The sequence below is a fragment of the Lepisosteus platostomus genome, chromosome 6 (assembly GCF_059453375.1).
Source record: "Lepisosteus platostomus isolate fLepPlt1 chromosome 6, fLepPlt1.hap1, whole genome shotgun sequence".
NCBI lineage: Eukaryota > Metazoa > Chordata > Actinopteri > Semionotiformes > Lepisosteidae > Lepisosteus > Lepisosteus platostomus.
This window is the reverse complement of record NC_142616.1, coordinates 21,480,993-21,504,976: the sequence shown is the minus strand read 5'-3', so window position 1 is coordinate 21,504,976 and position 23,984 is coordinate 21,480,993. Positions and strand designations below refer to the sequence as shown.

Below are 23,984 nucleotides of genomic sequence, written 5' to 3'. Positions count from 1 at the left end.
AAAGATTTCTCACTCATGCAAACGCATTCCTCTCCCAGCGTATTTAGGAGGCACAGCGATTTTCTCCTGGGCAGTCTCTCCTTTCAGTCTGGATTGTTTCCGAATTGCAGAGATGTGAACACCTACTGAGAAATCCTCTCTGAGACTGAAGAACATGCTGGGAAAAATAACTGCCCAACTGGGGCAATAAAAAGCTGGAAACACAGCCCTCTTCAGTTTGATTGGTATTGAAAAAAGTCCTATAATACATCACACAATGCCTTATATTACCAAGCTGGAGTCTATTCTTTTTTCTTAGGGCTGTACTCACCATGTGGAAAGGTACAGTTTTTAGTTTGATGATTAAAACAATTTATGGAGAAATCACTGCTTATAGTGATCAAGCCATGAAGCTACTAATCAATTAACCGATTAATAGTTAATCAATGAACTCATTAAGAAAGATTTTATTGTGTCACAATTGTTATTGAAGGCATCTTTGTAGTGCAAGCTGAGAGATGTTGAAGGAGATGAATGCCCTTGCTAAGCATATCCTGATTTATTGCCCAGAATTAAGAGAATCAAACTAGTGCAGTAGCTTCGCAATAGCATAGGCAGTAACGGGATTGGGTCACAGTGATAAATACTAGAGGCAGAAGGATATTTTTAAACTTAAAGATTGAACTGAGATTGAGCTCCTAAGGCTGGGAGGAGATATGGGTATAATCGTGAGTAACAATAAGGCATTGTGTCCCACAGTGCACTGACTGCAAAAGGGTGTTTGTTATCCGTATTTATACTTGACAGGGTTTTCATTATAAAACTCAAAAATTGCTTATCACTGATGTTTTGTCCACATGCAGTTTATTTTGTCATGGGGCTTATTGCTTTCGCCTGTTGTAAAATTATTTGGGGACATTAAGACTATTTGCATGAATAGTGGGATGACTTGGTTGTGTTACGCAGTATTTGTGTTTTCTAGTTTTTATGGTGGTAATGTTTTTAAATAAAATGAAAAATTACATAAAATGATTTTCTCTTAGCATGTACTTTATTGATTTTGTACTTTTTTCACCACTGTTGCAATGCACAAAAACTGAAGATGAACATGCCATGCTGATTGTTGCCTACAATATATACATGTGATTCAAAAACCCTATTTAGTTGTAGCTGGTACGGATTACTCCTTTTACAAAAAAAAGGAAACAAAGTAATTTAAGCTATACAAATAAGTTCTACATAGACCAAATAAGAAAATCCGAGATGTATCTATAAAATGGGTCGGGTGACTTCATCTCTTGGCTGTTCTTGGCCGCAGTCTTCTCTTGATGATCAGATGGTCACTTTCCTTTTCATCGCGATCAAGTCCTACAATCTGTAATGTGACAGAAATTAGAATCGTCTTTTCTGATGCAGTCTGTTCTCTTCTATAAATGATTCAGTAGAGACACTAATCAATAGACAAAGTCCTCCTCTAACACAACAGTAATTTACACTGAAATTAAGATCTTTGCACATGTAGACCTTAAATGCGCTTAAGCTGGAAAAGTCTATCTCTTGTACTCACTAGTGATTATTTAAATTTACATCAGTGATTAATACAATAGTGATCATTATTTCATTTTTATTATGTCAATTAGAATCATATCTGTATAATAGGTAACATTACTGATGACTAATTTTTATTAATTTGGCTGACACTTTTATCCACAGCAACTTCCATTTTAACTCATTCACATAGCTGGGTATTTTACTGGAGCAGTTTGGAGAAAATACATTGCTCAATGGTCCCTTACCAGTGTCTCACCTGGAACGTGAACCCTTAACCTTCCTGTTCATGGACAGAATACCCTGATCACATTACTGCCTCAGATGCGTTTTAGGTATTCAGATAATTACAACTTAACTCCAGTCTAATCTTTCCACATTAGTTTTGCACCGCTGATTTATAAAATCAGGGAAGCTAAATAGTAGATTTCATGATGCAGTACATAAATAGAATTCAATTTCAACTTACAGATGAACATTATTCTGGCTCGTTCACAAAAAACACACATAGATCAAGATATTACACATTTATTTTAACTGATCTCTTCAAAATCTTTTTTTAAATGTAGAAAGTTTTCTAAATGCAAAAAAAACTAAGAAATGTTAAAATACTACTTACTGGGTGAGAAGGGATATCTAAAGGAGATGAAATCTCAGTTTTATATAGTTTTCTTTTCGACCTTTTTGGTTTGCTGTCGAGAGGTCCTAATTCTGGCTCTGGAGATCTAGAACTCAAGGTTCCAATGAGTTTTTTAGCTATGGAAGGAAAAAAAAATAGAAATATAGTTTCAAACTAATTGTTACAAAAACAATAACAGTATTAATCCATGTAAAAGCTCCACTGATGAGCTTTTCTAGCTAATGCTTTCAAGAAAAATAAATGTACAGCTAAAAAATAACTTTTACCTTGCTTAAACACAGCTCAAGAGCCTACAACAAATCCCAAAATATCAAACCTTTGTTTTGGAGAAAGGTGGGGGAGCTCTGGATAAAGTCTCCAATCTTCTGTAAGGGTCCATCTTTTTTATTTGCAGATTTGAGGCTGGAGCTGGACACTTGCTGCTTTAAAGAAGCTACATTTCTGTTTGCAGCTGGTGATTGCTGAGCAATAAGACAAAAAATAGACAAATGAGTAAAATCCAAAAAAACACAATAAATGCTTCTTCCCTTGCGTGTTTACCGATTTAGAAATAATGTTCCCCCAAAGCCTGTAGTGCTTTTCGGTGTCCACAGGCAACACAGCTGGGAGTATACTGAGTTTGGTAAAAGTTCAAAATGGAGACCAACCTCTTTCACATTTCTGGCAATTGTTCTTGTTCTGCTGTTTTTCCTGTTTTCACTTTCCACAAGGTCCTGAAAACAAAGACAATTCATGTTCTAAGAGTAAGGCCTTAGTTAGAAGATGTAGCAAACTAAATTTATTAAACCAACTGCATTATCTGAATTACGAATGATACAGGTACTGTATATTCACATGCGGATAATGACTTGTGAAATGGTGTTAGGGCTGTTTTTAAAAGAAAATGGGAAAGCAAAAGGATATTCCCTTCTCTCTACTACGGAATCCAGATTGAGTATAAATCTACAGAGATGAATGGCATGTTTTATTTAAATAGTTGATAAACCACAAATGTTTAAAAAACAAATCATGAATCCTTCAAGAATGCTTTAACAAAACTTTTTACAAAAACAAAATTGAAAACTGTTGTTCTTCACACTAGAGAAGCACAACCCTCAATATGAATGAGGGTGGTGTCATTTAAAACAATCTAATTTCCAACTGGCATGATAAAAACTCCTCTAAAACTATCTTAAATTTGGCTTGCCAAAAAAGGTGTAGAATAATGACGGGGTTAATACCAACCTTTAAATAAAACTGGGAAGACAGAATGAACAGACAAATGATGGGGGTTCAAATAAATGTAATTTCACTCAAACCTCTTAGAATGCAGAAAAAAACCTAGATAAAGTTAGGATTTGCACATATGCCCATGTATTGCTTGCTTGTCATAATGTCCCCAAACCTTTCTCTTTAGAGAAAAGGATGTGGCCAATGACTTTTTGAGAACCACCCACCCCCAAGAGAGGGGGAACTATCTATTTGCTAAAGGCATTACAAGCATGGAGGAAAACCAATTCTGACGTTAGGGAATACCTGAAAAACGATTTCATGTGTTGCTTTCAGGTTAGTTTTATTTTTCCACCAGCCTGAAAGTATATCACTCTTAAAAAGAAAGGGGCAAGTAAGGACATTAATAAGAACTTGCATCTTACACATCATTTTACACAATTAACTGGCGCAGCGAGTCAAAGCTTTGTTCAGGAATGCAACGTGACACAGCGATTTCTAAATGTTGAAATGAACATTACAGCTAAACTGAAATGAAAGCTTTAACGATTGGTTTGATGAGACAGAACCTCACTTGTTCTAAAGCACAATGGAGATCATTTTTTACTTTTAGATTGCATCTTGAGTAATGGTTGAATAAAACACACACACACACACACACACACACACACACACACACACACACACACACACACACACACACACACACACACACACACACACACACACACACGCTATTCTTTGGCTTCCTGATTTTTTGGTGGTGTCAAAATCTTAAATTCGTTCAAACTGTTCTGTGCCTAAATAGTATCAATTTCCTTTAAGCTACAGGTGATGTTTGAAAAGACGGGACATGTCAGCAGGGATGGATTCCAGTAAGTTACTTTTTAACAACAATCTGAAAAGTAAAAACAGATTTTAATGGTGCAAATTAAGACTTCCATTTTTAAAACATTACCATTTCCATCTCATTGCTCTTCCTTTTCCTTGCTGATTTGCCTAGTTTGACTGTCACTGCAGAATCTTCACCCTGCATTTTCACTTCCATCTTATTAGGACGAAGAGGGGTGAACTGAATCTCGAGTTCAGGTTTTGGAAACCTGCTAGTTCTCCCACTCTCAGAGGAAATTCCAGAAGAGTCCAGCACAGATTGGTTGTTCCCCAAAGCCTGTAAATCAAATCCCAAAATAACAGATTAAAAAAAAAAATACATTTATTGGAGAGGAACCCAGTTTTTCAAGAGCACGATTTCCTTTACAACCATAAGTTTGCAGCCCTTGACTATTTTTAGTCAACAGCTGTACTACAGCAGTGTGGTTTCTGACAGAAACAGTAAACAATGCACTATACTCATCTAGAGCTCCCACACAGCAACTACAAGGCAGCAAGTTTCTACTCAGCCTGGGTTCTCCAAGGTGCTTCTCTCAGGACTGTAAACAGGTGTTAAAGAATCTTAAGAAGGTTGTTCTGGAGAGGAGGGGAGAGTGAGGGGATTCAATTACTGAAACTCAGCCAACCTTGCAGATTAAGGTTCAGACTAAAAGTACTGTGCAGTAAAACAAAATTAGGATTAACAGCTACTACAAATACTCATTAGAAGGATGTGATTCTTTTATGTTAGCAGATGAATGGCCTCTACTATAATTGGATATTAATGATGTTCTGACTGTAAAATGACAAATAACTGATCATGTAGCATTAAAGTCCATATTTATCTGACTCTCGGTTATGTGAATTGAAACAAACACCCACATTCAGGTCATCAGCTTCTGGGTTAACGATCATGGACTCTTCAAATGAGACAATAAAAACGACATTGCAAAATTCATGTTTGTAAACAGACTGTATAATCAAATACAGTTAATATTGCAAGTAAAAAAAAACCCTTAAATTACATTAATAATAAAAAAATGTATAAGCACTTTTAATAAAATTCAAAAGCACTAGAGTTCAATCCTACCTTTTCCACATAAAGCAAAGATTTACCCAGAGTTCAACTTACATTCTACAATTATCATGCTAATGTAAAAGGCTAATCTCTGTTGGACTGCACTGGGATTTCTTTCAAAATGAAAATGCAAATTTACATAGCTGAAATACTGCTTCCACTCACCTTTATATCCTACACTTCATATTAGAGAGTGGAATGTCAGTTGATAAGTACTTTAGGCCTTGATTTTACATTTTATTGGAAAGAAATTACAGTGCAAGAAATTAAATGATCATCTCTTAATTTGAAATGGTGGAAGTGCTTCCAAATCTTTGTGAATCAATAAAGTCAGATCTCCATTATCATGCTACAGGTGGTATACATCAGATCTGCATGTAGCAAGGACAAGATCAGAATATTGACAAATTTCTGACAGACCAGCTGGAATCATGAAATAACCAGACTGAAAGAGTTGATAATGGTGAATGGTGGCCTTGTTGTTATTCAGTTTGTCAGAACAGAAACAAGGGAAAGCTCTTGTTAGAAAGGGAGATGTAAGAGAAGCACTGGGAAACCTTGTTAAACTGAGGTCTTAAAATCTTGGTCATTGAAAACAACATTACTCTATTGGTAAGAGTATAAGGTGTTTAACCCCAGTGTACTGGCTAAATTCCAATCGTGGCCTATACAATCTAGCCTCACTAAATTCAAATTGCAGCAGCCAAGCAAGCAAGGTGGGCCCAAACCACGTCTTGATGTTTTAAATGAGATAGCAGATATATGCACAGGGAAACAGGTTGGTATTATACAATTAAAGTATTGCATATATTAGTAAAATTACTTCACCCTTCAACTCACAACTAGCAACCAACTGGAGCTAACTGGGTGTGAGCCTGGTCAGAACCTGGATGGGAGACCTCCTAGGAAAAACAAAGGTTGCTGCTGGAAGAGGTGTTAGTGGGGCCAGCTGGGGGCGCTCACCCTGTGGTCTATGTGGGTCCTAATGCCCCAGTACAGTGAGGTGGACACTATACTGTAAAAAGGCGCCGTCCTTCGGATAAGACGTAACACCGAGGTCCTGACTCTGTGGTCAGGTCATTAAAAATCCCAGGGCGTTTCTGTATGTGGCTAATAAAGTGATCTTATCTTATCTTTGAAATGGCTTCATTACTCTGCTCTCCTCCACTGATAGCTGATGTGTGGTGAGCGTTCTGGCGCACTATGGCTGCCATCGCATCATCCAGGTAGATGCTGCACATTGGTGGTGGAGTAGGGGAGTCCCCATTCCCTGGAAAACGCTTTGAGTGGATTGTCCAGAAAAGCGCTATATAAGTGTAAGCAATAATTTTAAACTATTATAACATTTTCACCTGTTGTAAAACACTATACTGTTTTATAAAAAAGGAAAACCAGAAGTAAATATCTCCGATGCACCACTCACTTACCTCGCTTTCTTCTGAGCTACTAGTATTATATTTATTGCTACTTTTCAGATTATTCCCATCCTGGAAAAGCATGGAATTAGTCTTGTTAGCACTCTTTACTTCTTCCTGTTATGATAAAAATAAAAAAGAGGTTTGAGAATTGTCTCCTGCAGGTTCAAAAATTATTTTAAACTCATTTTAGGCCAGCATCCAATACATCACCATGGATTATTGGGACAATTAAAAACTGAAACTACTTTTATTACCATCTTACCAGTTTCTGTAATTTTCTGTCAGTTTCTGCAGGTTGAAGCTTTGAGTTCGGTTCTGTTAAAATTCTTAACTGTTCTTTAAGTTTAGAAATTTCGGACTCCTTGTCAGTCAAGATGCGCTGAAGGTCTTCAATATTTGTACCATTGCTGGCCTGTGTTATGTACAGAAATACATGTAAGATTCTTTAAAGGACTAATGAGCATGCTGCTTACTGTTGGTGTGCCAACTAAACGTAACTGCAAGGACAAAATCCAAAGAAGATGAGAACGTTCAGCTTATGTAAGAGAGGAGACATTTGGCCTATTTAACCAATTTTGCTGATTATATAAGAAATTCAACATAGAAGACTTAAATAAAGTAACCTTAACGCTTTACAACACTATACCCTCTCGAGTTGTTTTGCTCTTGCACTACATTGACACATAATTTTCAATATGGTCAATTTGAATAGGCTTGAGTTTCAACCACCTCAGACTAAGACTTAACTGAAGGCACCAGCTGGCTGCCTCACTACAGTGTAAAAAGCTACACCAACCTTGCCTGCCATAAAGGTGGCATCTGCTCTGAGCTTCTCCAGCTCGTTGTCTTTCTGTTGATTACTGAGGATGAGGTTTCTCAGCTGGACATCGAGAGCTTCAACCAAATCATCCCTCTCTTTCCTCCACCTTTCAAGGTCATTATCCTTCTCAGCCAGCTGTTTCCTGAGGCTTTCCTGTAAAGCAAAAAAACTTTTTCCATTGTTTTTTGTACCCCTCTCCACAGCAAAAAAAAAAAGATTTTGTGCACTACTGTACATTCACAAAGAAGTCAAAGCCATTGTTTCAACACAGGTAGGTTTTAGCTTAAATCTAAAACATATTCTAATAGTAAAGCAAAAATAAAAAATTCAAAACCAACTGACTTTGTTTTGCAGGCATTTCGTACTAGACAGATAAACTCATGGCAACTATGTCATACATTTTTTGCAGAAAATAAGTGAGAGGCTCCACTTCCCATGATCTGCGACAATGAGCCATTAAAGAACAGTACAAGCTAAAGTACGTCTGTCACTCCGATAGGAGAACACAACCAGCTACCATTTCCATCTGCTGTTTGGTATAGCGCTCCCGGTCCTCAGCAAATCTTTTTACATCATGATTTCTTCTCTCCTCAGCTTCCTTTGCTTGTTTGATTAACATGAATTTGTCTTCCTGCCACTTCTTTCTGTCGGCCTGGTATTTCTCATTTGCAATCTGGGAAAATCAGAAATAAGAAGAAAACAGTGCCTACTAAAACTCAAATCATAAATGGACATCACATAAAAAGGTCCCTTTCCACTGCAGAAATAATTACTAGAAAAGACATGTATTTATTTATGCAGTTTCTATTAAAGTTTCTCCCTAAAAAAATGACCTGTCTAAACTTCTATAGATAGATACACGTTAATACTGAAATGGCAGACTGCTCTCCATCAGTAATCCTACACATGCACATTTCATTCAAACTCGTACCTGAAAGGTTTCTTTTAGCTTTGTAACTTCCTGTCTTGCAAGCTCAGCATCACTGTTGTGTTCGTCCAGGTTTTGGGCAGCCATCCCATCCAATTTATTCTGGTTTAATTTATTTTTCATGTTTTCCACTTCTAAAGTTCAAAAGAGTGATAAAATAATTACACAACAGTAAACTCAATTACCAATTCAGCCTACTTATTCCTGGTATGGGCACACACATACGCATACACCTAGGGACATTTTCAATTTCAAGACTGCAGTTAACCGAGCCTGAGGTATTTGGAATGTGGGAGGCTCCTGGAGAAAAATGACGCAGACGCCGTAAGAACACACAAACTCCACACAGAATCAAACCACAAGAGAACACAAAATCTAAAGAACTAATCGCCCCCTGCCAACCACAAATGTAAAATGTTAACAAAACTGTTATACACAAAACTAAAATGGTAACTGTCATAATAATCCACCTGAAGTTAAAGATTCAATCTCCTCCATTTTAGCTTCAAGGACCCGATCTTGCTCTGCCTGAGTCTCTTCCTGCTCAGTCAGTGCCAGACGCATATCTTCAATAATCTGTTGCCGTGCCTGAAGATCTAATAAGACAATTGAAAGAAATCTCAAAATCACCTTAAAAAAAACTTGAATGAGCTGAATCACGTTTCTTAATATATAGGAAAAAAAGATTACCTTTGCAAGCCTTCTGGTAAAGCTCCAGGTTTTGATCAAACTTCACTGTGGCATTAGACTGTTCCTGTAAACAAACAGTTAGGTAAAATAAGAGCAACACTTCTACAAAATAGCACCAATGCATCTTTGTATAAAGAAGTAGAGGAGTAAGGAATAGGAGGTACACTGATAATCGAGAAGAAGGGTTACAGGATGGCGTAAGATTGCTTTTCAAACACAGTTTTCAAAAAATGATCAGGAGAGAATTTACAATACTACGGTGGTGGAACCAGTGATCACAATGTCGTCAAACCTGAGACGTACTAAAATTCTAAACCAGGTCAATTAAACACCAAGGCACTGAAATTGTGGATCAAAGAATGGATCTTTAAATAGAAACTTCAATAATGTCTTTTCTAATAAAGCTGTCACAAATATGCAGTTCTACAAATAATACAAACATATCCACAGGAGACTCTGAAATAGCAGAAACTGAGTTATTAGTTGTTTATGCTACAGAGATTGCCTCTTAGCTTAATCCCAAATTAGAAGAAGTTATTGGTTACCTTCTGGGTATATTTTGTATCATTTTTAACCATTCAGTGTTCATGATTAAATTATTAAAATAAAAAATACATTTAAATTTGGCAACTTAATGATATTATTGGAGACAGTAAACTTGAATTCTTGAGTTTAACAAATCCAGAGTTTAAAAAAAGAAGCCACAAAAAGCACAGTCATTTTTATTGCTTCTAGTCATTTTTGTGTATCTGGATTTTCAGCAAGCCTTAGACAAAGTTCCTCACACAAAGCTTACAGGCAGATGTATTCAAAACTGACTTAAGAATAGGACATAGAATAAAATTAAGTATCTAGGTTGGGACAAGCGGTATCTCACTGCACCCAGTGCTGAACCTCATTTTGATAAATGATATTGATCAAGGAGTCAGTAACATATTAGTCAAATTTACTGATGATGATATACAGCTTTGGGGGATGGCCAACACAATGCAGTTAAGTAATTACAGGAAGATTAGAATATGAGCTGACATGGCAAATTTAAGTTCAGCAAATATCAAATTTTTGTAAGAGAATGAAATACAGCACTGGGCATAATTATATCACAGGAGATGCAGTATTGCCGGGTACATAGTGGTGTGGAAAAGGGGGGCGAATCGCCACTCTCAGCATATTGGTAATTCATTGCTCAAAAAGACAATAGGAATCTTGTTTTACTGCAAATTAATGCAGCCTACAGATCAAGAGAGGTTATGCTGAAACTGTATATGTTTGATGAGAGTTGGAGAACTGAATACAGCGCTGGCTGCCACTTTACAAAGGGATCAAGTGGAACTGGAGGAATGCCAAACAAACAGCTTTGGGCATGAAGGTGTGTTACGAGGACAGGCTGGAGGAACACGATCTATTCTGTCTCGCTGCAAGACATCTCAAAAGGCATTCGATTGGGGGCTTTAAAATGTTAAGGCAGTCAATGAGGTACAGTAGATTGGTTCCAGTATTTATTTCAATTACAGTGACTAGAGCACTGGATGATAAACTGGTTAGAAGACAATATGCACCAATATTAGAAAGGTTTTTTCAGAGAGATGGGACGTATTCAAATAACAGGGACTGGAGGTGAAAACTATCAAGTATGTGCGATGGATTCTCTCAGTTTACAGGTAAAAGTTGAACCCTGATGAACTAAATGGCCTTCTCTTGTCATTCCCATTTCTTATGTAATGGAAGAAACAAAGGACAATTGGCACTATCCTATGTGTAGAGCAAAAGGATTGACACTTACACTCTTAAAAAATTGAATTGTCTGATCCCTGCTTTTCAGATCATTCATCATTTGGTTTTTGCTCTTCTCCATTTCACTCAATTTTTGTTTCAGGGTTCTATTTTCTTCACGCAGTGTAGAAATCTGTAAGGAGAAAAAAAGTTCCTTCTCTATAGCCATTATATATGTATCACAAGAGAGCAAGAGGAAATGCAGTGTTTTAAATCTAAAAATATTTCTCTTGGATATCCTTCATTTTTAAACACCTTCGTTTTTATAATTTCAGTAAATAACATTATATACTGAAGCATTCACAAGCTAAACCAAGCTGAGCCAAAAGTACATAGTTTCTGAATTAGAGGTGTAACGCCTTTAGAGGAAACCTGTTTAGGTGTTTAGGTTAAGGCATGAAGATGAAAGCAATGGTCATAGAACAGCTAAAGCACACCTACCTCTTTTTCCACCTGCTGTATTTGTTTTTTGGCATCAGCCACCTTCTCTTTCAAATCCGATGCATCCTCCTCTTTTCTCCCTAAGTCCAGATTTAAACTCTTGATTGTTAGCAATTTGTCACTCATCTCTTCCTTTAACCTGTTAAGAAGAGAAACATTTAAATTTGCGTATTGAAACTAAGAAGGCTATAAAGACACTTTGACATTCAGTGCTTATTTCTCAGCAAGGTCAGAAATCCAGTCACTAAACTGCATTAGAAACTCATTTCTTGTTTTCTACTGAAGAATTCAGCATTATGCTCTGTCACCGTTATAAAACAGTCAGAAATACTTATTGCCCGCTTAAGACTTCACTAGCGACTGTAAATTATGACATATTTTATCCTCAACTTTAAAGTTCAAAACAACTGCATCTTACCTGAGTAATTCTTGCTCGCTCTTTCCCAATTGTGTGTCCTTTTCTGCAATTGTTTCTTTGGCCAATCTAAGGATTTCCATGCTTTGCTCAGCCTCCTTCAGTTTGGCTGCTTGAAGAGAGAGACTTGACGTGGCACCTTTGAGTTTACTTTGAGCTTCCTCTAAACTGCTTTGCAACTCTGCAATCAAGGACTCTTTCCCTGACAGCTGTTGCTCCAATGCAACTACTTTGTCAACATTGGATTTTGAAACCTGCAACTGCTCCTCAAGATCTCTTATTTCTCCTCTGAGATTAACAGAAGTGGCCTCAAGTGCAGAATACCTCTGCTGTATCTCAGCGACGTGCTGTCTTTCAGATTCAAGCTGTTTTGAAGCGCTTTCAAGTTGGTCTCTCAACTGGTTCACAAGATCTCCCTTTGAATTGAATTTAGCATTGGCACTGTTAACGCCATCAAGCTCTCGTTTCAACTGACTGGACAGCTGGTCTTGCTCAGCAATTTGCCGTTTGAATGTACGGACCTCCTGCTCGAGATCCACAATCTGCTGGCTCTTGAGTGCCGTCTCCTTAACCACTTTCTCACATTCTGCACGCAAAGCACCGATTGTATCACGGAAATGGCCACTGTCCCTTTTTGCTGCCAAAACCTGCGATGCTTCCAGTTCGTGTTTAAGGCGCTCTGTTTGATTCGTGAGGGATTCCACCAGCTGTAATTTCTCATTGAAATCGACTTCTAGTTTCCTCAAGAGATCTTTAGTGGCACTCAATTCTGCAGAAACCTTTTCAAACTTCTCCGTTTGCGCTCGCACTGCGTCCTCCATGTTTTTAAGGAGGACCTCTTTTTGTGTGGCTTCTTGCCGGAGATCGCTCATCTCATTTGCCACCTTCTCTTTTTGCGCAGCGATCTTCTGGTTTTCGTCTCTTTGTTCTTGCCAAGCCGTCACAGTGGCTTCATAAGAGCTGACCTGCTGCTGCAGATTATCACTTAACTCTTTGACCTTTTGTTCAGAGCACAAAAGTTGATCTTTTATCTTCTCGGTTACCTCATCTTTCAGCTTTATTTCCTCCTGGAAGTGCCTCCTAAGGCTTCCTAACTGCTGCTGCAGTTCGTCCACTTTTAATTTAAGTTTTTCCACCTCCATTTCCTTCAGATTAAGTTCTGCCTGGAGCTCATCCATTTTAGGAGTTGCGACGCAATGATTTTCCTCTGGAAGAGGACCTAAAGAGGAGAGAGGCAGGCTGGTGAAGGGTTCTGTTGCAGAAAAGTTCAATTTGGTCAGCTTCTAAACCTTTTTATATAGGCCCTCAACATTATGGAATAGCAGTCTTGATTCAGGTCTACTCATTCATGTTTAAAAAATACATTTCAGCATAAACTACCGTACTGATCATTAACGAAAGAGGAAAATGAGACTTGTATCCTCTTGTATATTCCTACAAAATTAAATTCAGAGCAGTTACAATTGTGCTTGAAATAAAATTCTACCTTTATTAAAAGGAAACAAAACTTTGGAAAAGCATATTAGTTCAAAACTTCAGACACCTTAAAGTAAAAAAAGTCCATATGTTTTATGGGAAAACGAGCTTCTTTACAGTGTGAATTACAGTGAAAGCTGTGAAAAACTATTAACGTACGAAAGCTGTAATGCCACAGCTTTTGATTAAGTAGCAGTAACGTACAGTCTGCTTAAAGTTAGAAATTTGTACATTTGCACAAAATCTTTTAAGCCATAAAAGTTTCACTTTCTATATCCTGTCAATAGAAATTTTAGCTTAGTCAGATGCCTTCATACACATGGCAAGAGGAATTTCTGCCTGTAAGGTCACCCACTAGGAAAGCTACTTAAATCTACCATATGGTCATTTAGGAGTAGAGGACGTACTGTGAAGGACATCATCCCCAAGAGAAATAGTCAATATTATTGACTATTTTCAAAAGTTTTATTGCAAAGGGGAAAATGAAAATCACCATTGTCAGTTTCTTTATTATGACCATTTAACTTTTGCAAATCTTTGCAGTCCACAACTCCAACTGGTCTTAAATCATCTCTGGGGTATTTATGGACAGCTGGTGTGTGTCTTTAGGCATTCATTCCAGCTCATTTCCGAGTGTGAAAGTCAGCTTGTTTGTTTATGCTTAGAAATATTAAACAACCTCTAGATTTTTAAGTGTCTGGAGTTTAAAAAGACCTAGAAATCCTGCAGAATGGCAGCTGTCCTATCTCAAGCACTACATACAGAGCAACATCACAGGTAAATGCCAGCTCCATTGGCATTATTCTTAAGAAAGTAGCGTTTCTAGCAAAAATCAATGGTTTCAATTTGGATTCCAAAACATATGTAACTTTTTGGCACAAAAACAGTGGATATGAAGACAAGGAAACATTTTTTTGCAATAAAACCTTTAAATTTATTTGAAAAATATTTCCATCTTGAACGGGAACCGGGCATGTTAAACCTTACAAACTTCACGATGCATGACATAGCCAACCAGTGGTTTTAAAGTTAGTCTTTCAAAAACACAAATTTGAAATTAACAAAGGCATCAGCTATTTACATTAAAAATATTGCAATGAGTATAGACATTCCATGAACAGAGGGTAAATAAATTAAAAACATAAAACACTGTTTTTACAATGGGGATAAATGCTTAATTACAGCATTAATGGAAAACGCAGACATCCCATTGACCAAATCAAACAAACAAGATATTCCCTTTCGTTAAATGTTCAATTACATTGTGATTGATAGAAACCGTGCTTTGATTTGTTCTGTAACAAGGACGTTTCAGCCTCTTGCTCCTCAAATACCAACGTCTTCTGTAACAAGTCTGAAAGGTACCCCTCCCAGTCCTGTGGCTGGAACTGAACAGTCACAACAGCTATCCTTGTACCAGTCCTTGAGAGCTATTTGAAACTCCACATTTTGGCTTAATTTGGGGTTTCAAAGGCCATGGCTGTAGACCAGAGCTGATAAAGCTTTCAAGGTCGCAGCCCCCCTATACAGTGAAACCTGTGGCTCTCAAGAACAGGAGAATAAAATCCCTCCCTTCTTAAAACTTCACCAACCACGTGTGTCTTGAGCTCAAGGCTTGGGAATACCTTACTGCTGGCTTCAACACACACACCAAACCATAAAGTGCATTTTATTAGGAGTTATAACACGACAACCATATCAATACAGAAGTTTAAAAAGCAGTGAAAAAAAAAATATCCATCGTTATTAATATATTGAACTACCGAAATACTGATAATCTTTTCTTCAAGACACGAAATGTTCGCCCTGTGGTGCCATTCTTTCTGTTCCCTGCCTTATGCCCTACAAACTGTGGCTGAGTTTTAGCATCATTTAGTGCAGAGCCTGTACCTTTCTTGAGAGGCGGCTGTCCCTCCGGATCAGGAAAGGCAGCACAAGGTCTCTTTCTGCTCTCATTCCCAGAGCTTGGATTGTTGGCGCCGGAGCAGGTGCAGTTAATTTTCAAGTTCAAGATCTCTTCTTTGATAGCGTCAGTTGAGGTTTTCTATTAAAAAAACCATTGATAAGTGATAAGATGTTTGCTAATTGAGTCAACATGTTTTAACACAACCAACAATAAAATGATTTGCATACTACAATGTCTTAATACTATGAAGTGTTGAAATATGCATCTTAGATACAGATCTTAGTCTTAAAGAAATTCTGTAATAAAAAGATTGCAGAAGTACATTTAGATATTTTGTAATCTATTATGATCCATCGAATTAATAGTCCGGCTAGCTTTTCCTGACAAAACGTCAAGACTGATTGATTACATGCATAAACAGGTAAATGGGCATCATGCATTTAAATCCCATTGATTAAACACTGATGAGGCACCACGATATTGCATTCACTCCTGTTTAATATCACTTAGTTTTGTCAAAGCTTGGATTTATTTTTGTTGAAATATGTCAGGATGACAAAATCATTATACAATAAAAATGAACATAAATGCTATCATAAAATATTATGTTAATTTATCAAGAACCTTCCCAAAAGCCTCACTTTAGAAAAAATCATAATCCATCACCCAAATTACATTAATTTTACAAAAATAATGACTTACGTTCTTTGCAACCGTTTCTTCCCAGTGGTCTAATGCAGTCTGTAGTTTAGAGATCATCTCATCCTTTTCCTGACAGATCTCCATAAGACCCTGTAGTTTTTCATTCTGACACTCTAGGCTCTAAAGCAAAAGGAAATGTCTTAAATTAGCAAAACGTATTTAAGAATAGCTTGGCTACAAGTTTTAGAAATGTTACAACAGTTTATTTGCGCTCATTTTTTTAACACGGCTACAACAAAGCATCACAATGCCTTGAGAGACCACTTTACCTTTTCCCCATTAACAGTCTTGAGACAAAACATGGAGACAATGGTCTCTTTTGTAATCTTATAAATCAAATGCTTAATTATCACATTCACGTTTGCAATGTTTTTGCCACAGAATGACATTTTTCTGCATTGGAAAACTTTTTTAAAAAAATCATTCTTATAGATTTTCATATTAACCATACAGATTCCTGTTAACTATATATGCACAACATCAAATAAAAACATCTTACCCTTTTGGCTTCTTCCAGCTGGTCATTTGTTTGATTGCTGAAGTAGGCTTCCACTTCTGAAACAGCAAGCAGAGACCCCCAACTGTGGCATTGTAGTCAATTCAGCTATGCAGCTATGAGGAAGTGCACTTAAGGGCAAAACAGGAGGCACTTTACACAAAGGGCTGAGGAAGCATGGAACAAACGAGCCAATCAAAAGGCAAAGCTGAAATTTTGATTTCCTTCAAGGAACAGTTGGATGAGATTCACTACCAAACGAGCTAGATGGGTCAAGTGGCCTCCTTGTGTTCAGAAAACTGCAAGTAGAATTCACAAGAAGACAAACAAAAAAATACCTTTGGTTTTCAGACTAAGGAGCTCTTCGGTTTTATTCTTCTCTTCTGATAGCTTAGCTACCTTTATCTCAAGCTGAGTAATCTTTTCCTGAAGATCCGGCAAAGCAACGAGACAATTTTGTGCAGCTTCTGCATCTTTCTTTATGCTAACAAGATCATCTTGCATACAACCAATTATTCCATCAAGAACAACAATTTGGTCTTCCTAAAAAAAAAAAAGCAGAAATATTAGTATTTTTCTTTGACATTCACAAGAGGGGTTCCACATACTCTAAATATGTCGATTTTAACACATTTCAAAGTTCCACTACCTGTGGCTGTTTTGCATCTTCACTTGCAACATTGTGTTGATCGGTTTTTTTGCACACCAAGTTTTTTAGTATTTCCATTCGTGTCTCTGCTCTCTCCTCAATGATCTCTCTCTCATTCTCAAGGCGTTCACTACAGAAATTAAGGGTTAAACAAATACGCCTGTTAAAAAAAACTGTGCAAAAATAATGACAGGGTACTAAATGGGGATTGAGACATCACTACCTGAAATCGCTTTCCATTTGCGAGTATAATTGCATGAATTCCTGGGAAACGTCTTCACGAATTCTTGATTCCAACAATAGTTTTTCTGATCTTTCTTCAACTATTTTCTTCTTTAGCTCTTCTATAACTGAAAGCAGCCTCTGAAAGTTGCAAAATCATGAAAATAATTTTGAAAAACTGCATTTTATAACAAATCACTAATCTTGCAGAGACCATTTGCCTGTCTTAATATCTAGAAATAATGGGAAGTCACAATTATAAAATTTTAAAATATAGTAAGAAATGGAAAATTACACTGCTAAAAAAATAATCTTTATATAATTTTCCACTGGTTCTGAGGCAAGGAAAAGAAACTTACCTCATAAGATTCTTTACTTACAACAACTTCTTCTTCTTCTTCCTCCTCCTCCTCCTGGATGATGTCCTCCATAGTTTCTTCCATGCTTTCTTCTTCTTCCTTCTCCTCACCATCATCGTTTTCTTGCACATCCTCTAAACTTGTATCCCAGCCAATTAAGGAGCTCCTTCTCTTTCTCCAAAACCTCATTTTGTCTGCATTATTAATAATGAATGACACCTCTCTGGCTGACTTCTTTGGAACAACAGGAGCGAGCTTTGTTGTACTGAGAACCACCACCTGCAGAGATGGAAATAAAGAGAGTCAACGAGCAGATGAAACTGTAATTAACTTTTCATGAGAAAAGTAAAGCCCCGTCTGTGAACAAGGTTACTTAATGCTGCTAATGTAATGGCAGAGATCAATATCAAACTCAGTCTTAAAGAAAAACAAAGATAATTAGAGGCATTTCTTTCTGTAAACATAATACCATTTTTGTAAGAACATGTAACATACTCAGTTTCTAGAACTTAAAATTATTATGGGAGGCGATACGTTGTCAGATAAATGTTTACCTTCTGAGCAAGTGCAGAAAACTTCAGTACATTCAATGTTTCATCAAACATTGAAGCACACTGGTTAATGTTCACAATCATACAAGCTTTTCCTCGGCCACAGAAAAAACCTTGAAGGTAATGGGTCAACTTGCTCTCCCTGAAGGGTACGTGCTGTAGCAGCCTGAAAACAATGCACAGTACACACCATGAGAGACAATTTAGTAATGTTTCTACTCTTTCATTTACACATTTTTCCTTTACACTCTTCCCCTGGAAACTGTGATCCAGATTTCAGTCTCTTCAGTTTCCCTGTTCAGCGATTCTACCTATTCTCTTTTGCAGTTCTTACCTACCCACCCCTTTGCCATTCATACCTCAACACCCCTGAAGAACAGTGGATTTCTTGCTTTTAAGCATAGAAATAACCTTTACTTGGTCCCTTGCAGCTTGCAAACCAACATAGCTCTCCAGGCTCATTTTTATGAGTATTTTATACATTAACTTTTCTAGAAAAATGCTAAAAGAAAGGTTTTGCAATTGTTTTTTCTATTTAGAGAATCAATGTTAATGGTAATATTAGGGCCAAACATTCTCCAGTTTTCAAGAATCTCTCAAAATTATCTCCCGTCTATGCAGTATGCTGTTGCCACCTTGTGGTTAAATTGAAAATAAATGAAGCATCCTCAGAAGTCCTAGAGTAGCACCAATCAAATGTTTTAGCTTATAAGCAAGTAAGTACCTTTACAGATATACAAGGGGGAAAAAACACAAAACAAAGGAAACAAATTACTGAAAACACTTTAAATGTACACAAATGATCATAACTACCCAAAAGTATACCAAGTACTAGTTACGAATGATAAAACTTAGCTTCTTACTTTGACTGCTGGTTGTGTCTCAGTGCTTTGAGACATTTGCCCAAGATCAGCAAGGAGCTATTAATGTTTCCTGCTTCTTTTAAGCGCTCTCCTTTGTTCTGGGTTTTGGCACATCTTTCCGATCCAGCTAGATCACACAATGACAACCTAAAAAGAAAAAAAAGAAGGTCAAACTTTGCATTTAAAAATCAAGAAAGCAAAAAAAAAAAATCAGTAGCAAAAGCGACACTTACTCGCTGATATTTTGTACACGAGGTATACCAAGATCTTCAATCCGTAAGATTCTGATGGAGAAAATGCTGTGGCTTTAAAGACAAAAACAATTGGAAGAGTTCAGTCCCTTATAAGAGTGTTCCAAAAACAACATTTCCATTATTACCATTAATTGGCTGATTTCATCTAAAGAAATACTTATTTAGATCCATTTCCATGGCTAGTATTTACTCCAACTGCACTCGTCTTAAAAGATAAAAGCAGTGTCCCACCAAGCATCTGAACCCACAAGTTTCGGTTACGAGTCCAGAATCACATACTAGTGAAGATTCCCAAAATTGTGTATAATTTTTCCATTAGCAAACACTCTACATAACAGAATGTGGAAGGAAATAATGCAATGTCATGAAGAAAAAAAACAAGCAGTTAGAATTACGTTTTTTTTAAATAGCATTACCTTCTGCTGGACAGATGATTCAGCTTTGTGCAGGAAAAGCTCTGGTGTTTCTTCCCCAATTTTAGAACTTTATATGCCTCATCTGCATCACTCACCTGAACCCACTTGAGATCTAAAAACGTAGAAAGACTCAGGTCTTTAAGATGTCAGTTCATAAATCCTATCACATATACACCTTAAAGAGTTCTTGTCCAACATCCCCACCAGTACAGTGAAGCCCAAAGAAAAAGAAAACAGAAATACCTTTTACAAAAGGATTCCCTTTCACATCTTGTGAGAGCCGAAGAGTACTTCTCTTCATGGAATTATTTGGGATCGTTTCAAGCAAGTCATAAATGTTTTCATTATAGATTTCACAAAAAGACACCCAGACCGAGTATTTGGAGTGACTGTTCATATCCAAAGTGAAGCTTTCTGAATCCAATTCTTCTGTATTGTTCACAGCAGTGCCTGTGAAAAAACAGAATACAAACCCAAGAGGAAAAAACGATTTCAACAACAAATGCAAGTGTTGAGTTGATTGGCAAATATTCCACGTTAGCTAGCTTCTTCAAGAAGTAGTATTGGGCAAAACCCTTGTTTGACTTATATATATATATAAAAAAATCCTTTAATAGACCTAAAATGTTGAACGTGAATACATACCTTCAAGTATGGCTGACTTGCTGGTCGAATTCAATTGAGCAATCATGCTTTTCTGTAAATCACACTGCATAGATAAATTTAGATAAGTAACAGTATGAAGCACAGGGAATACGAAAAGGTCGTAATTTCAAAAGATTACCTCTTTTGCTAATCGCAGAATGGTCTTTTTGTTTGCGATTTCCTTCGTGAGTTGCTCTTTGTTCAGCCTCATGTATTCTCTGCATCTCTGTGGTTTAATGTCCATTTCTGTATAGATTTTATCTTGAATGTTGTTGAATATCATATTCAAAGATCTTGGCAGAAGGCCACTATTGTTTTCGGGCCCTATAAAAACAAAAATCTTATTATTAGTTACTAAGCTACATTTGCAACCATGGATGGTTTGTAATAACAGAAATAGCACAAAAGAATGTAGAAAATCACACCTAAAAAGGTGAAGGTCTTTCCAGCATTGGTTACTCCATAAGTAAAAACAAGGGAGTTTCCCCCTTGAAGAAAGTCTTTAACTAAAGACTTGACTGTGCCATCAAAAACCTCCTTCTGTGTTGCTTCTGGACCATAAACCTGAAGAAAGTGAACATAGAAAAAACAATGAGCACGACAGTATAAAAAATAATCATGAAACATTAATTTCTGGTCACATCCCTTACATCTAGATGAGAATCTTTCATGGGATAATCTGCTAGATCTGGGTTCGACAACTCACCTGTGAAAACTGAAACCGCTGGGCTGTTTGAGGAAGTGACTTATCACTGAGCCGAGATGATAAAGAGCTCCTTGGGGCCTTGAGGAACACCTTATCTGGATTCTCAATGCTAACGCACTCCTGCACGTTTAAAGAAAGAAGAGAAGAGAAATTAAATCTAGAATTACAAGATTTGACACGTTACAGAAGGTTACTGCTCACATTTTGAGACCCTCATGTTAAGAACTGGACACCCCTCGCTCTGCCTTTTAACCACTTACCTGTGATTCGTCGCTGTCCATTTCAGCTTGTGTGAAAGGTCTGATACGAAGGTAAACCTGCAAGTGTTCTCTCTCCTGTAAGCTGGACTCCTGGAAGGCATATATGCACATTTTAAGAACGGCGCTTAACGCACCAGTGGAACTTCCTGAGTGGAGGACACTCTGAGCTTTCAGAGATCCTCAAAAGGCATAAAACCTCAACTACAAATGAATGCCAAAATATACACAATCAAAAGGTATAAACAAGTAATCGAATGCACTGGAAACCAAAATTTTTTTTAAAAAGTGCAGTTACCAGCAAAAAACAAACAGCTTACACATCACCAAAGGAAGCTTATTATGCTATGAAATATATGGCACTATATTTAAATGTAGAAATTTTGAACAATCACGTCCTCCCATTTCTGTAAAAACGTAATATACTACTTTTGATTGCAAATCTGTTTAGAAAAAGGCTACGTTACAGGGCTAACTTGTCTGTTACCCCTACGCTGGGGCACAGGGCTGTTTAGCTAACGTGACAATTACTGATAAACCATGCTTAGCATGTGATAGAGATGCATCATATAACATTATATGCTGCTTAACACCTTCTTAAACTTTAGGTCAACAATGATTTAAAATGAATTAAATCAGTTTTTTTAAAAGCAGCTTACCTCAGACGTAACAGAAGACATGGACAAAAACTCTCCAGAAAGATCTTTTTTCAAATCCTCTATACTCACAGCTTCTATTTTTTCCAATCTGTCATTAAAGCAGGATTCCATCATGCTATAAAAATATGCAGTGCAAAAAACAGACATTAGTTTCAAAATTAGACAAAATTATAAGGTTGCAAAATAGTGGAGACTCTCTCTCTTTTCGTATTTGGTAACTCTGTGAATGTGAAATTTTACCTAACCGATGGAGCCCAACGTTTTGGTTTCAAATATATGGCTGGGATGCCCAAGAGTGATATCCACAACATTTTGTGTAATGCCAACACAATTACTATTCTCCATCCTAAAATAATTCTCTTTTAGTTTCCAATTATGACCCCATGTTCCCGTTATCAAAAAAGGGTATTGGGTCATAATATTTAATAACATTTATCTGAAGTACTCCCTTGGACTAACTTTTAGGGCAACATATGAATTAACCAATCTCTTGTTCTAGCATTAAGAAATTGTACTCCTTTAACCTCTCTGCATATGACAATTCCCTGTGAACAGGAATTATTCTCACAGGTGTGCTTTGAACTCGAGGTCAAGAATCTTTCTTTGGTATGCTGACTAAACTAAACAATATTCTAAATGAGGCATTACGAAGGCTCCGTAAAGTTGGACATAACTTCAATATTTAAATTCTACAATTTGTTAAATACTCATAAATTCTGCGCAATTTTATTTGATATTTTGGATATTGATATTTCTCCAAGTCTTCATAAAGACAAATCTGTATTAACATACACATTCTTTCATGTGTAGCCTCCTGCAGATCTACAGTAAATCTATGCAAAATACTCATTGATTATTATTATTAGTGAAAATAAATAATCTAATATTTTCCCAAATGTTTACACTTGTTTCTTATAGCTTTTTAAAGTTTTATATTAATTATCTCTCTGTGATTGCATTACACGTTTCTGCTTCACCTGTAACTCTGAATAATGTTATTGATTTTGGACCTGTTTAGGCAGACAGTAGAGAACTTTACTGCTCATAGGAAGGAGGTGTTCTCCTATTTTCTCCATTAGATGTCAGATTTTCCGAGTCCCAGAATCTGGTTTACAGATTAATTTACTTTTTTTTTCTATACACGCCCTTAAATCAAACACAAGGAGTACAGTAAATCTAAACTTGGCAAATATCCCACCCATCTAACTAGGACCTAGTTTTCATGGAATTGAATGACCGATACATCTTTAACTATTAAAGAATTTATTAAATCAAGCAGGAAAACACCAGACAAAATGACACTTGACAATCAGCCAGAACAGCAGCTCGCATGATAAACAATACCAATAAATTGCATCGCCCCAGAAACACCTATACACCGCAATCTCCTAAACCACTTTTACATTTAAAAAAAACTTGAAACTAAAACCGTAATTGCGTTGTATAAACCCTATTGGTTTTTTAGGGGTTAGAACTTAACTACTTCGGATTACCTCACGTTGTTATTACTTGGAACGGAAAAAAATAAGTGCAAACAATTTAAGAAGTCGCAAATCATAGCAACAACCATTTATGGACAAACATGAATACTTTCTGAAATACAACCAGAAATATCACCAAACTTACACAGACAATGATTTTTTCCCCCCTGAAACCTTTTATCCAAACCACAGCACTCCGTTCTTCATAAATAATCGCGGTTCTTATTTTTAAAATCAACCAATCAGGCGTCACTAGCGTAGAGGGTCATGGGAAAGGAAGCGGAACTGGCAAGACGAAATTGTTTTTCTTTTTTTTCCAATGGGAATTTGTATGGCTATGAAATACAGCTTTATAAATCATGCGTATTCGAGAAAAACCTCCAGTAAAGTCCCCAATATGATTAACTGGAGATGCAACATGTATGTTAAATTCAATTATACTGTGTTTAACAGTGTTTAGATAACAAATAATACATATGAGCGTAAAAACAATCTCTTAACTCTTACAAAACAACGGAAACTGTACACACAGC

The 23,984-nt window shown here is 36.8% G+C and overlaps 1 protein-coding gene across 6 annotated transcripts; it reads right to left on the bottom strand.

The window, feature by feature from the left end:
• Positions 1 to 1,011: 1,011 nt before the first annotated feature.
• Positions 1,012 to 23,701, bottom strand: LOC148661283 (kinesin-like protein KIF20B). 6 transcript variants are annotated; one of them, XM_088634752.1, is made up of 35 exons: positions 23,597 to 23,701; positions 21,971 to 22,085; positions 21,315 to 21,404; positions 21,055 to 21,174; positions 20,774 to 20,912; positions 20,488 to 20,672; positions 20,349 to 20,412; positions 19,947 to 20,153; positions 19,704 to 19,815; positions 19,267 to 19,338; positions 19,034 to 19,180; positions 18,174 to 18,336; positions 17,620 to 17,898; positions 17,262 to 17,401; positions 17,039 to 17,168; positions 16,728 to 16,932; positions 16,393 to 16,448; positions 15,894 to 16,013; positions 15,176 to 15,329; positions 11,813 to 13,028; positions 11,395 to 11,533; positions 10,964 to 11,086; positions 9,181 to 9,244; positions 8,961 to 9,086; positions 8,494 to 8,624; positions 8,080 to 8,235; positions 7,539 to 7,715; positions 7,005 to 7,154; positions 6,752 to 6,856; positions 4,335 to 4,544; positions 3,683 to 3,751; positions 2,815 to 2,880; positions 2,484 to 2,628; positions 2,147 to 2,283; positions 1,012 to 1,354 (listed from the first exon to the last, which is right to left on the bottom strand). In XM_088634752.1, exons 2-35 carry the CDS (start codon positions 22,082 to 22,084, stop codon positions 1,271 to 1,273), a joined length of 5,595 nt encoding a protein of 1,864 aa, XP_088490878.1. In that variant the 5' UTR covers position 22,085; positions 23,597 to 23,701; the 3' UTR covers positions 1,012 to 1,270. The 6 variants fall into 6 exon arrangements, with proteins under 6 accessions (XP_088490878.1, XP_088490879.1, XP_088490880.1 ...); XM_088634753.1 differs by having other exon boundaries at positions 17,641 to 17,898; XM_088634754.1 differs by having other exon boundaries at positions 17,644 to 17,898.
• Positions 23,702 to 23,984: the final 283 nt, after the last annotated feature.

Coding starts and splice junctions, on each gene's coding strand:
- LOC148661283 (XM_088634752.1), bottom strand. CDS start 22,084: ATGATGGAATCCTGCTTTAATGACAGATTGGAAAAAATAGAAGCTGTG. Junction 20,673..20,773: donor AAAGACCTTCACCTTTTTAG/GTGTGATTTTCT, acceptor TTGTTTTTATAG/GGCCCGAAAACAATAGTGGC. Junction 20,154..20,348: donor CAAGTCAGCCATACTTGAAG/GTATGTATTCAC, acceptor GTTTTTTCACAG/GCACTGCTGTGAACAATACA.